Source organism: Phacochoerus africanus, chromosome 6, assembly GCF_016906955.1.
Source record: "Phacochoerus africanus isolate WHEZ1 chromosome 6, ROS_Pafr_v1, whole genome shotgun sequence".
Taxonomy (NCBI): domain Eukaryota; kingdom Metazoa; phylum Chordata; class Mammalia; order Artiodactyla; family Suidae; genus Phacochoerus; species Phacochoerus africanus.
The window spans coordinates 111,015,145-111,028,212 of NC_062549.1; the positions used below are offsets into that span (position 1 = coordinate 111,015,145).

General features: G+C 53.2%; 1 protein-coding gene across 2 annotated transcripts; it reads left to right on the forward strand.

Moving 5' to 3' along the window:
* The first annotated feature begins 4,015 nt into the window (after positions 1-4,015).
* On the forward strand, positions 4,016-9,528 carry AMIGO1 (adhesion molecule with Ig like domain 1). 2 transcript variants are annotated; one of them, XM_047785102.1, is made up of 2 exons: positions 4,016-4,320; positions 4,765-9,528. In XM_047785102.1, exon 2 carries the CDS (start codon positions 4,830-4,832, stop codon positions 6,306-6,308), a length of 1,479 nt encoding a protein of 492 aa, XP_047641058.1. In that variant the 5' UTR covers positions 4,016-4,320; positions 4,765-4,829; the 3' UTR covers positions 6,309-9,528. The 2 variants fall into 2 exon arrangements, with proteins under 2 accessions (XP_047641058.1, XP_047641057.1); XM_047785101.1 differs by lacking the exon at positions 4,016-4,320 and having other exon boundaries at positions 4,327-9,528.
* The last annotated feature ends 3,540 nt before the right edge of the window (positions 9,529-13,068 follow it).

Sequence of the window (13,068 nt, forward strand, 5' to 3'; positions counted from 1 at the left end):
GGAACTTCTCATGCAATTATTAATTAATGAATCGATTTAACCAACATGTTTTAATGCCTATTAGGAGCCAGACCCAAGGTAAATCCCTGCTCTCAAGGAGCTTACAGTCTAATGGGGAAGCAGATATGTAAACAGACAGAATTGTAGATGAAAAGCTCTACAAGGACACACAGACAATGTGAAATGGAATCACAGAAAGGAATACCTACATGTGCCCAGCAGATTAGATGTCCTACAAGGGAGGCCAGCTGCCTGGAGTCTTTGGAAAGGAGTTAAAAGGTAGATTCCTAACAGGGGGTCCTTCTCCAGCTCTGACTGAAGTGGCCAGTACTAGTTATTGAGAAAGGGGAAATAAAAATACGTCTAGTATGGAGAAAAGCAATTCCTTGTCTCATAACCTGGTAGATATATCCCATTTCTTACTCCAATGCTGAGCTGACCAAATAACCTTACAAATTGTATTTAGGAACACTGGGTTGATCCATTCCAGCAAGGGAAATAAACGCCCACTATAAAGAGCCTGTTGCTATGTATCCTGCCAAGGCCCTCTTTTTGTTGTGAATTAATAGATGGTTGTTGGTCTAGAAAGTGGCCGTGGGAGAGTTATCATGACTCAGTTCTTTCCACCACTGCCGTCCAGGGAAGCTTTGCGTGACTGTGTTCAACAGGGTAGCCAGCGAAATGGGGCCACGGAGCACTTGAAATGTGGCTAGGGCAACTCAGGCCGTGATTTATAATGTTATTCCATTGTAATTAATTTAAATAGCCACATAAAGCTCGCAGCTACTGATGTGGACAGCGCAGTTCTAGAGCCTTGAGTACCCGTGGGTGAGCAGTGTCTGAACCACCCTATTAGCTTGTCGGCAACACAGACCCTCAGGCCCCACCCTAGACCTACCAATTCAGAATGTGGAGCTTCCCCAGGTCTCCAGGTGATCTGTATGCATGTTAAAAACTGAAAACAGCAAAGTTACTTTGGGGTGAGCTGAAAAAAAGAAAGGTTGACTGAGAATCATATCAATGGTAACCCTTCAAATGTAACACCCACATTGGAGACTGGTGTCTGGCATAAAGGACTTTCTTTCTTTTCTTGTATCTGTCTCTTATCCATCCTTTAAACACAGCAGGGAGAGAAAGGACAGAGCCTGGAGCACTGGCTCTAAGGAAAGTTTGTACAGGATATGGGGATGGGGTGGGATGTGGTGGGAAGAGCATGAGTTTCTCGGGGTACCTGTACAAAATAAAATGATGGAATTTCCTTGATAATTATTAGCTATGGATGATGGGTATATGGGAGTTCATGGTACTATTTTCTCCTCTTTTGTGTATGTTTGAAATTTTTCAAAATTAAAAAATAGAGGAGTTCCCATCGTGGCTCAGTGGTCAACAAATCCGACTAGGAACCACGAGGTTGCAGGTTCGATCCTTGGCCTTGCTCAGTGGGTTAAGGATCTGGCGTTGCCATGAGCTGTGGTGTAGGTTGCAGACGTGGCTCGGATCCCGCATTGCTGTGGCTCTGGCGTAGGCAGGGGGCTACAGCTCCGATTCAACCCCTAGCCTGGGAACCTCCCATATGCCGCGGGAGTGGCCCAAGAAATGGCAAAAAGAAAAAAAAAATTTTTTAAATAGACATGATTTCAGGCGTTCCCGTCATGGCTCAGTGGAAATCAATCCAACTAGCATCCATGAGGACACAGGTTCGATCTCTGGCCTCGCTCAGTGGGTTAAGGATCTGGCATTGCTGTGGCTGTGGTGTAGGCCAGCAGCTACAGCTCCAATTCAACCCCTAGCCTGGGAACCACCATATGCCGCAGGTGTGGCCCTAAAAAATAAATAAATAAATAAATAAATAAATAAATAAATAAATAAATAAATAATGGATGTGATTTCAGAGATAAAGCCTGTGATAGCCAGGCTCCAAGATGGCCCCCAAAGATAACCTCCTCCTGGTATTCATACCTTTGTGTAGTCTCCTTCCATACTGAATCAGGGTTGGGCCATGTGACTGAAGTGGAGTTAATAGGTGTGACCTCAGAGAGCTAGGTCACTGTGACTTCTGCCTTATTCTCTCTTGGATCTCTTGCTCTGAAGGAAGTCAGCTACCATGCTGTGAGGAAACTCAATCAGTCTGGTGGAGAGGCCTTTATGGGGAGAAGCCAAGGCCTCTTGCCAACAGCCAGCCAGTCATGTGAGTGAGCCATGTAAGTGAGCCTCTGTGAAAGCTGATTCTCCAGCCCTGGTCAAGCCATCCATTGACTGTAGCGCCATTTAATTGTAACCACACAAGAGACCTCCAAGCCAGAGTTGCCTGCCGCTCCTGAATCTCTGACCAATAGGATCTGTGAAAGACAATTAATGTATACCCTGTATTAAACCACTGAGTTTTGGGGTAATCTGTTATGCTGCAATAGAGAACCAATGCAATGTGATTTCAGGACTTCCCACTCCCTGAATACTCTCCCCACATGGTCAGAGATGCCTGAAATGAACAGGAAAAGAAAGAGATTTTCACACCGTGCATAGGGCTAACACGCTAATACCCCTTGAAGAGATAATACATTCCTGGGAGTTCCCGTCGTCGTGGCTCAGCAGAAACAAATCCGACTCGAATCCGACTCGTATCCATAAGGGGGTGGGTTCAATCCCTGGCCTCGCTCAGTAGGTTAAGGGTCAGGTATTGCTGTGAGCTGTGGTGTAGGTCGCAGACTCGGCTTGGATCCTGCATTGCTGTGGCTGTGGCATAGGCCAGAAGCTACAGCTCCAATTTGACCCCTAGCCTGGGAACTTCCATATGCTGCGGATATGGCCCTAAAAAGCCAAAAAGAAAAAAAGAAAAAAAAGAGAGAGAGAGATAATACATTCCCTTAACTTCATGGTAAAACCTGTGACAGACATAAATTCTTTCTTTTTAAAACTCTTAGCAGGCTAATGTATTGGGACATTAATTTCAGTCTTGCTCTTGCTGTTGTAAGAGAGTAGAAAGAATAAAAAGGTAATTTAATATCCCAAGAATAGCCAAAGTCTTGAATTATAAGGTCTAGGCTCCTCTTACATCCCTCTCTCCCCATGCCCAACCACCAAAACACACACTGGTTAACAGCTTCTTGGTGTCTCAGGGACCGCCCTGAAAAAGACAACCCCCCTCACCTTCCTCTTGCGGAACAGCTAACAGAGGGTCTCGGCTGGAATTGCCTCATAAGGGCAGGGGAAAGAACCGAGACTGGTTTAAGAGGAAGGCAAGTGGCCAGGACTAAGGAATGAATGATTCTCTCTCCAGGCGTGGAAGGTTTTTGGGGGAGTTTCTAGGGATGAATGGAAACTTGTCCCTGGCTTGTACGCGGTGGGGGGAGGGGGGATTGCTTCCCAGGGTGTCTGGGGAAGTGAGCGGAAGTGGATCGAGGGCCTAGGCATGCCCCAAAGATTTCCCCCCCCTTACCCTCCTCCTGCCTATCCAGTTTGTGGGCTGTGAAGCTGGCCCCTTTCGGTGGTATTCCAAGGGTAGTGGAATGGTAACCTCAAGATTGAGGGGAAAAAAAAAAAAAGGCCCTTTTCCAAACCTTTTTACCAAATTTTGAGACTTGACAGCCCTAGAGAGAGGGGAGGGGGAACCTCAGAACGTGACGGATGAATTTCCCGCCAACCTTGACAGCCGGGAGTTGAGCCAGATTTCTCTAATTTGTAAAATTAGAAGACGAGTGACGCGTCTTGGCCCGGAGTCAGTTGCAGCGAAATTCACTTCAGTAAGACCTACTTTTCTCGAGAAGGTTTTGGAAGGTAGAAGGGTGGGGGTGACGGGGCTGGAAAAAGTAATAAGGGAACGAAGGGGCGAGAGTCCCCCTCGCGTCAGTTTGGTCTGCCAGGTCCCGACCCGCTCGCCTCTGAAAAGGAAGGACCCGCGCGCGACCGCCCGCCGGGCTCCGACACAAACACACGCACGTGCGCCCCGCCCCCGCCGCGCGCACGCGCCGCAAGGCTCCGGCGGCGGCGGCGGCGGGCGCGCGCGCGCGCGGTGCTCGCTGCCCCCACGCAGCTCCCTGCGCTGAGATCGCGGTGCCTGCAGGTCCCCGCACCCTTGCACGCCCGCCCCGCGGACCCGGAGCCAGCGGCCGTGGTCTGGCGGCTCCCACGGCTCAGCGGTCGAGGCGGTGGCGCGGGGAGAGCGGAGCGGAGCCCGGCAAGTCCCTGGGAGGCGATGGTGCCAGGCGCGGGCCCCTGCGTAAAGCGGGCGCCGCGGCAGGCCGGCCGGTGAGGCGCCGCCGGGGGAGGCCGCGAAGGAGCTCCCGGACCCGCCATGGGCTGAGACACGTCCTCGCCGAGCAGGTGCAGTGACCCGAAGCCCCCTGGGGGAGCCCGCCCCCACAGGCCCCTCGCAGGGCCCTCAACCCTATTAGGATTCGCCCTACCCGGTCTGTGCTCTGTCGACCTTCCGTCAGCTCCTCCCCAAAGGCCCTGCTGACCCCGCCTCCAGACGCGGGTCCTGCCACCTCTGTGACCCTGACACCCCGGGATACCCCATCCCCCACTGCTGCGACCCCAGCCCAGTAGGCCCTTGTGCCCACCTCCTCCTCGGCTCCAGTGTTTTGAGCCCACTGCCTGCACGGTGCCGGTGAACTACCCAGCATCTCATCCCTTCTCTTCTAGCCCAGCGGGGGTGGGGCAGGGGGAGGAGAGGGGAAGGAGGGAGAGGCCAGGGGCCCTGGTGACCACAAACCCATCCTGTCGCTCTTAAGCCTGTCGTGAAAATGACCCTTCCTTACCCACCAGAACATGCCCGGGTGACTTCCTCCCGGACCTTCCTTGTGGCCTTCCTCACCCTCCCCCGTGACACTATGCAACCCCAGCGTGACCTGCGAGGCCTCTGGCTCCTGCTGCTGTCCTTGTACCTGCTCCTCTTTGAGGTGGCCAGAGCTGGCCGGCCCGTGGTTAGCTGTCCTGCCGCCTGCCTGTGCGCCAGCAACATCCTCAGCTGCTCCAAGCAGCAGCTGCCCAGCGTGCCCCACTCGTTGCCCAGCTACACGGCACTGCTGGACCTCAGCCACAACAACCTGAGCCGCCTGCGGGCTGAGTGGACCCCCACACGCCTGACCCACCTGCACTCCCTGCTGCTGAGCCACAACCATCTGAACTTCATCTCTTCTGAGGCCTTTTCCCCGGTGCCCAACCTGCGCTACCTGGACCTCTCCTCCAACCAGCTGCGTACGCTGGACGAGTTCCTGTTCAGTGAACTGCAGGCGCTGGAGGTGCTGCTGCTCTACAATAACCACATCATGGCAGTGGACCGCTGCGCCTTCGACGACATGGCCCAGCTGCAGAAACTCTACCTGAGCCAGAACCAGATCTCCCGCTTCCCTCTGGAACTGGTCAAGGAAGGCGCCAAGCTACCCAAACTCACACTCCTGGATCTCTCCTCCAACAAGCTCAAGAACTTACCGTTGCTCGACCTGCAGAAGCTGCCCGCCTGGATCAAAAACGGGCTCTACCTACACAACAACCCCCTGCACTGCGACTGTGAGCTCTACCAGCTCTTTTCCCACTGGCAGTACCGGCAGCTGAGCTCCGTGATGGACTTCCAGGAGGACCTGTACTGCATGAGCGCCAAGAAGCTGCACAATGTCTTCAATCTGAGTTTCCTCAACTGCAGCGAGTACAAGGAGCGTGCCTGGGAGGCCCACCTGGGGGACACCTTGACCATCAAGTGTGACACCAAGCAGCAGGGGATGACCAAGGTGTGGGTGACGCCGAGCAACGAGCGGGTGCTAGAGGAGGGGGCCAACAGCACGGTGACAGTGTCCAAGGACGACGGCAGTCTTCACTTCCAGCGGGTGCAGGTTGAGGACGGGGGCGTGTACACCTGCTATGCCATGGGGGAGGCTTTCAACGAGACACTGTCTGTGGAGTTGAAAGTGTACAATTTCACCTCGCACGGACACCATGACACCCTCAACACAGCCTATACCACCCTCGTGGGCTGCATCCTCAGCGTGGTCCTGGTCCTCATCTACCTGTACCTCACCCCTTGCCGCTGCTGGTGCCGGGGTGTCGAGAAGCCGTCCAGCCATCAAGGAGACAGCCTCAGCTCTTCCATGCTTAGCACCACACCCAACCACGATCCTATGGCTGGCGGGGACAAGGATGATGGCTTTGACCGGCGGGTGGCCTTCCTGGACCCTGCCGGATCCGGGCAAAATGGCAAGCTCAAGCCAGGCAACACCCTGCCGGTGCCCGAGGTGACCGGCAAGGGCCAGCGGCGGATGTCGGATCCGGAGTCGGTCAGCTCGGTCTTCTCTGATACGCCCATTGTGGTGTGAGCAGGATGGGTGGGTGGGGAGATTCTGCCCCAGGAGAGGTAATGCACCCCTGAAGGATGTGAGGGGATGGAAGAGAGGGCTGGCTGCCCAAGGGAGGGGGATCCCCCCCCCACCGACCTCAAGGGAATTGGTCACGGGTACGACAGCAGGCAAGACCCCAAGCAGGGGGTGGCTGCCAGGTTTTCAAATATGGATATGCTAATCCTCAGGCAACTGTGACAGCCCTACCCAGAGCCCTGACAGTTCTCAGTGGGGTGGAGGAAGAGGAAGGAGGAAGGGGTGGGAGAAAGAGCAGATTCCCTAAACTTTTTTGAGGTCAGCCCTAGCTCCTTCAGAGAAAATCATCTGGGAAAAAAAAAAATCATTTTTTTCTATCTCTGCCCACCCACAGCTGTGATGTTGTGTGTGCTGGGAGGAGCGGCCACGGGAGCCACACTGGGGAAAAGCTGCATTATCTTCTTTGGCCAGGAAGTCACACTTCACAGCTGGGGAAATCGGAAACCTCTGGGAAAATGAGTCAGGAAAAGGCTGAGACCTCGATCAGTAACTCTCCCCAAAGCTGTTGTGAGACTTCCCACCAATGCCTTCCTCTTTCCCGATGAGCCCTGGGTGGATGGGCCTTTGCGGGAGCCTGGCCTGTTGCCTGACAGGTATGGCAGCCGTGTCCCATGTGGTATCTGTGCCTTGTGCTGGGACCAGTGGCACAGAGAGATTCAGCATGACCCAAGGGGCCATGTCACAGCATAGAGGCCAGCACAGAACTTGTAGGTGGGGGACCAACTCCACATTGGTGAATTCCCTGGTGGGTGAAACCCTTGGGTAGCTTTACTCCTGACATCTGTGTGTCGGACCAGGGTGGGGGGGTTGCTGAAAGCAGCAGAGCCTCTAGACTGCCTGCCACAGACATGGGATGGGGGCCACTTCACATGAAGAGGAGGAGGAGGGTAAATCAGCCTCCGTTATGTAGCTTCCAGCGGGACCCACCTGATTTTCTGTGTATGCCATCACTTCATTCGGTCTCTTGAGCAAGCTCAGGTGGGATTCTGAGTTTTCCCTAATATGCTGCTCTGCAGAGCAGAAAGTCCTGGAAAGTCTGGCCCCAGCTGGGTTGGACTGGGCTCAGGGATGCAGGGGCCCGGGGATGTATCTTCTTTACATTGACCAAGCCACCTTGCTCCTCCCTTCGAGATCTCACCCCTGACGCAAAGCCAAAGCTTGGGATCTCACCATCCTAGGAGTTGGAATTGGGTGGTTCTCTGCCCCAGAAGAATGGCGGTTTGGAGGATGGCTTAGAGTGGTGCCCTGTCCACAAGTTTCCAGGCAGTCGTGTAACAGACAGTCAGTGGCACTAAACTTTCGGGAGACCTTCTCAGCCAGAGGTCTGTGTGGTTGTAGTGGTTAGACCGGAGCAGCCTAAGAACAGGCCCAATATTCCATTCCACCCGAGGTTGCAGAGTACTTGGGGATAGAGACGAAGGCTCCCTTTGACTCTCCCGCGGGCCCTGGGAGATGGCTGCTCTGAGCTTTGGCAAGGGGGTGAGCAGAGCAAAAGTGAAAATGTTCTCTGACATCGGTCTTTTTAAGTGCCCCCTCCGCCACCGCCAAGTCCCCTGTCCACTGGAAGTTCTCCAGATCTTCTAGTCTTCTAGTCTGCTCTTTAGGTTCCAAGAAGTGTCCTTGGAAGGCTGTTGGCCAGGAGGGCCTAGCTCCCGCTGCCTGTTCAGATTCGGGGAGGGGACTGGAACGCAACATCTTCCCCTTGTCTGTTCCTGGGATGTCAAGACTGCTGTGCATCTTTTATGAGTAACCTAGTTCTGTCAAGAGAGCTGCAGCATTTCACTCAAGTACTTGCATGCTCGTAGGGATGCATGCTTATAGGTCTGCATGCACCCCAGCACCCTGACTTCCATCAGGACAGGGATTCTCCAGTCCCCCTAATGTCTGCGTGCAGAGCGATTTCCACCCATGTGCTTCACGCACACAGTTTTCGTGCCCTGTAGGAGAGACAGTGACCATGCCAGGCTCTGCAAATACAGACTCTTGTACTCCTGATTTCTGAATTACCTGAAGCCACACCCGCATCTCCGTGGCACGGAATCACTTCTCCACAAAGGCTGCAGTTAGGAGAGGCACAGGTTGCAGAGCTCGGGAGAAGGGGTCCTGAGGAGCTAGCTAGTTCTTCAGACTCGCCAGCAACCTTCCTTGGATTCAAGATGCTGTACATGAGAGGAAGATGTAGAAGTAGGTCAGCGATGGACCCAGGGCAACACCGGGCAGGGGACCGAGCATCTGTTAAGTTGCTCTTCCTGTGTTAACTGCCCTGGTTAGACGGGAGCAGGAGGAAAGAGTTGTCTGGTCATATTCCAGAGAGTTCTGAAGATTCTGATACTGGAGCTATAGGAACCACGACTCCCTCCTCAGACCATCAGGGAACCGGGGAAAATCTTAGCTCCAGGTTGCAGCTTCCCCCGCCCTGGGCACCATCGAGGGCTCCGAAAATCTTTGCAGTAAATGTCAAATGCAGACGGTCTGGAGCATTCTAGCGGAGTTGCCGAGGACTAGGAAGGCCATCTCCTTCATAAGTCCTACCTGGTTTAGGGCATAATAGAAGGCCCTGAGGCTCTAAGTCTCCCTACTGTATCCAGTATGTTGGCCAGTATCTGCCAGTTTGAGACTGGTAGCTGTGCCTGGCTGCCCCACCAAGAAATTGAGCTGACTAGCCTCTTCCCATGGTTTCAGGTGATAGAACCCAAAGGTAGCTTTGTCCTTGGGGGATTGGGTACTCAGCATACGTAAGCTCACTAGAACCCTGTGTGGGGAACCGCCAAGTCTGCTTATAATTAAAGGTCGAGAGATCACCCCCACCGCCATAAACCAGACCTGTCTCCCAGGAAACAGGTGTCCCTGGAGACGAGGATGCCAGGGCTCTACAGTTTGTCTCTGTGATTATTTGTGGTTGTTTTTTTTTTTTTTTCTTTGCCTATATTTAGGGGGCTCCTAGGAAGGAGCCAAGAGAGCTGGGGAGAGTAAAGCCCGCTGATTCCAGTTTTCTCTGTGTTTTCGGTACTTCCTCGGAGCCCTGCTGGCAAAGCAGCAGGGCTCCCTGTGTCCAGGACCTTAGCCCTCCTCCCACTTGTGTACTCCCGGGCTGGCAAACCTTGGAGCCTCTGGGCTCTGAAAACTAGACATTGATCATTAAACCTGGCTTGAGTCTCCGTTCCGGCAGAGTCTGTGACTGGTTTATTTCTCTTTTCAGCCTATGGGTGGGGGTCACTGTACCTCACCAGGGTGGTGGCCTGTCTCGGGAGAGAAAGAGTTAAATGCTGTTCTAAGGCACAGGTAGCCTCCATATCTAGGCATTAAGATGGAGCAGGGGTCAGCCAGCTTCTCCTGCAAAGAGCCAGACAGGAAGCTGGGTAGTCTTTGCAGCCCACAGAGTCTCAGTGACAGTGCCTCGGTGGTGCTGTTGAAACAGGAAGGCAGCCACAGACAGTACACAAATGAATGGCTGTGGCTCTGTTCCAATAAAACTTTATTTATGGATGTTGAAATTGATTTTCATGTCATCGTAACATGTATTTTGCGTTTTTTCAGCCCTGTGAAAATGCAAAACCTCTCATTAGCTCACAGCCTGTACAGAACCAGGCAGCAGGTTGTTTGGGGCCAGCAGACCATCGTTTGCCAACCCCATAGATATTCTCAGAAGAAATGTCATTGATGCATTAGCAGGAGAGAATTCAGAAATTCCATAACTTGGGGCTAATAGCCCGTAGATAACAAAGGCTTTCTGGATCCCTGGGGATCAGGGTTGCCTCCCTGCAGAGTGCTCTTAAAAGTCTGGATGGTGCCTACTGACTGTACCGCAGAAAAAATGCTCGGACTGGATTAAAAGAAATAATGGGGAGCAGCTCATTCTCACGGTATTTTGACTGCTGCCAGTATATGTTCATAAGTGGTAACCATCTGCATTTGGCTTAAAGTATATTCGTCTGTTGGGCAGGGTCATATTCGTCGACAGGGTCGTGTGTCCTGGGCGTTGCATAGAACAGAGACGTGCAGTCCCCACTTTCTTGGTACAGAGACAGCCGTTGGACTGGATTCTCCTAAACTCTGAACATGCCACTTCTTTGGCTACGCTCAGTACTTCTGGAAGCAAACCGTCATGGTAGATTCCAAAAGGCGAGAGGAAATGGTCGAAGGAAAAGAGAAATTAAAAGAGACGTTCTCCTGTGGCGAAGCAGGTTAAGGATCCCGTGTCGTCACTGCAGCGGCTTGGGTCGTTGCTGTGGTGCAGGGTTGATCCCTGGCCTGGGAACTCCCATATGCCACAGGAGCAGCTGGAAAAAAATGGGGGGGGGGTGTTAATCCGACTTTTGAGTAATTACCTAATTTTTTACATTGGTAAAATCTTGACCGAAGGGCGGCTCGCCTCCGTCTGGAGCGTTGTCTTTTTCTCTTCAGGAGGAACAACCAAAGGGGCGAGGGACGGAGGCACCTCGCAGGCAGCCGCACCAGACAGACCAACCTTGGCGGTCCGCGCAATGACAGATGTTGACGCCAGAGCAGCCCCAGAGTCTATGTTTATCTAGTATTTTTTAATCTCTTCGGAGCAGTCTTTGCTATGGTTGAGTTTAGCCAAGAGATGAGATGGGAGAGAGAACAGATCTGAGGAAGACCCCTGAAGAGCTCTCCCCTCTCTCTGGGCCCGTGCCAAGCCCTTTCTCTGTCATCCCAAGGTGTCCAAGGCTGCATCTCTTCACCCCTCCCTTCCCCACCCCACCCGCCAAAGAAGTGCCCTAGGTTCTGGCCAAGATGTGCAATTTTGTCTGCCCCGTCTTGCAGCTCTTCCCCCGGCTTCTCTTCGCTGGCACTGCAGGAGCATGAAAGAGGTCACTATAACGGTTGCCTTTGAGGGTTCGGTGGATTGGCCAGTCTAGGCTCTCTTCCACTTGAGCTCTCGGCTCCTTCCCTGTCTGCAGCTGTAGCTCTGGTACCTGTGGTCGCCCAGGCACACCCCCACCTCGCCCCCCCGCAGAAAAGGCCCAGGCCCCTGCAGTCTCTGGCTGCAGTAAGCCTCTGCTGGTACTTCCTCTTCTGGGGCTTGAGAGGGGACAGGGCAGCTGCCACGTCAGCCCCTTCATCAGGCTTATCCACTGCTGCGTGGGAAAGAGCAAGCAGCCAAGATACTCAGACCTGCCCTACGCCTCCAGTCAGCATGAGCCTGGTGACCGTCCCAGAACCACAGAGGGTATGTGGAGACAACTGACCTTCAGGACATGGGTCCTACAGCGCAGCGTGTGTAAGGAAGGGAGAGTCAGGGACCCCAACGTTGGAGAGGAGGGTTGTGTGTGCAGGCACATTGTGTGCAAACATGCACACAGGTCGAGCAGCGCTGTAGCTGGACAGAGCTGTGTGCTGCTTTTCCTTCACTTGGCCAAAGTTTGTTGTAGGTGTGGGCCTATGTGGAAGGGCCTAGCCGGTCCTGGGCATTCTTAGAAATCACTGGGAGGGAGTTCCCATTGTGGTGCAGTGGAAACGAATCCGACTAGGAACCATGAGTTTGCAGGTTCGATCCTTGGTGTTGCTCAGTGGTTTAAGGATCTGGTGTTGCCATGAGCTGTAGTGTAGGTCACAGCTTGGATCTGGCATTGCTGTGGCTATGGCTGTGGCCTAGGCCGGCAGCCGCAGCTCTGATTCGACCCCTAGTCTGGGAACCTCCATATGCCATGGGTGCGTCACAAAAAAGACAAAAAAAAAAAAGAAAAAGAAAGAAAGAAATCACTGTGAGGTAACTTGGAATCTGCTTTAAAAGAGGTATGCAGGAGTTCCCGTCGTGGCGCAGTGGTTAGCGAATCCGACTAGGAACCATGAGGTTGCGGGTTCGGTCCCTGCCCTTGCTCAGTGGGTTAACGATCCGGCGTTGCCGTGAGCTGTGGTGTAGGTTGCAGACGCGACTCGGATCCCGCGTCGCCGTGGCTCTGGCGTAGGCCGGTGGCTACAGCTCCGATTCAACCCCTAGCCTGGGAACCTCCATATGCTGCAGGAGCGGCCCAAGAAATAGCAACAACAACAACAACAACAAAAAGAAAAAGACAAAAAAAAAAGAGGTATGCAGCAGGCCCCTCGTGTATGAGACAAAGAGTTGACTCCTCTGATACCAGGGCAAGCTACAATAGCTACTTAATCTACTGGCAACAAAGGTTTAAAAAAATCACCTAGGGGGAGTTTCCTTGTGGTGCAGTGGGTTAAGGATCCAGTGTTGTCACTGGGTAGCTGCTGTGGCATGAGTTTGATCCCTAGCCTGGGAACTGCCTACATGATGTGAGGGAGGCCAGTAAGTAAGTGGGTAAATAAATAAATAAATAAAATCACCTGGGAAATTCTGGTAACAGCAGGTAGATTAAAAACTGGGATTGGAGTTCCTGTCGTGGCCCAGGGGTTAACGAACCCGACTAACATCCATGAGGATGCCTTGCTCAGTGGGTTAAGGGTCTGGCGTTGCCAAGAGCTGTGGTGTAGGTCGCAGACGTGGCTCGGATCCAGCGTCGCTGTGGCTGTGGTGTAGGCTGGCGGCTACAGTTCCAGTTCAACCCTTAGCCTGGGAACCTCCACATGCTGCCGGTGCGGCCCTTGAAGACAAAAAATAAATTAAAAAACAAAACAACTGGGACTTATTCCCTGCACACTGCAACTAAGTCAAGCCTTCTGGGTGGGGGCGTGGGGGAGAAGGTTGTCTTCCTGGAGGGAATCCGTGTTTGCT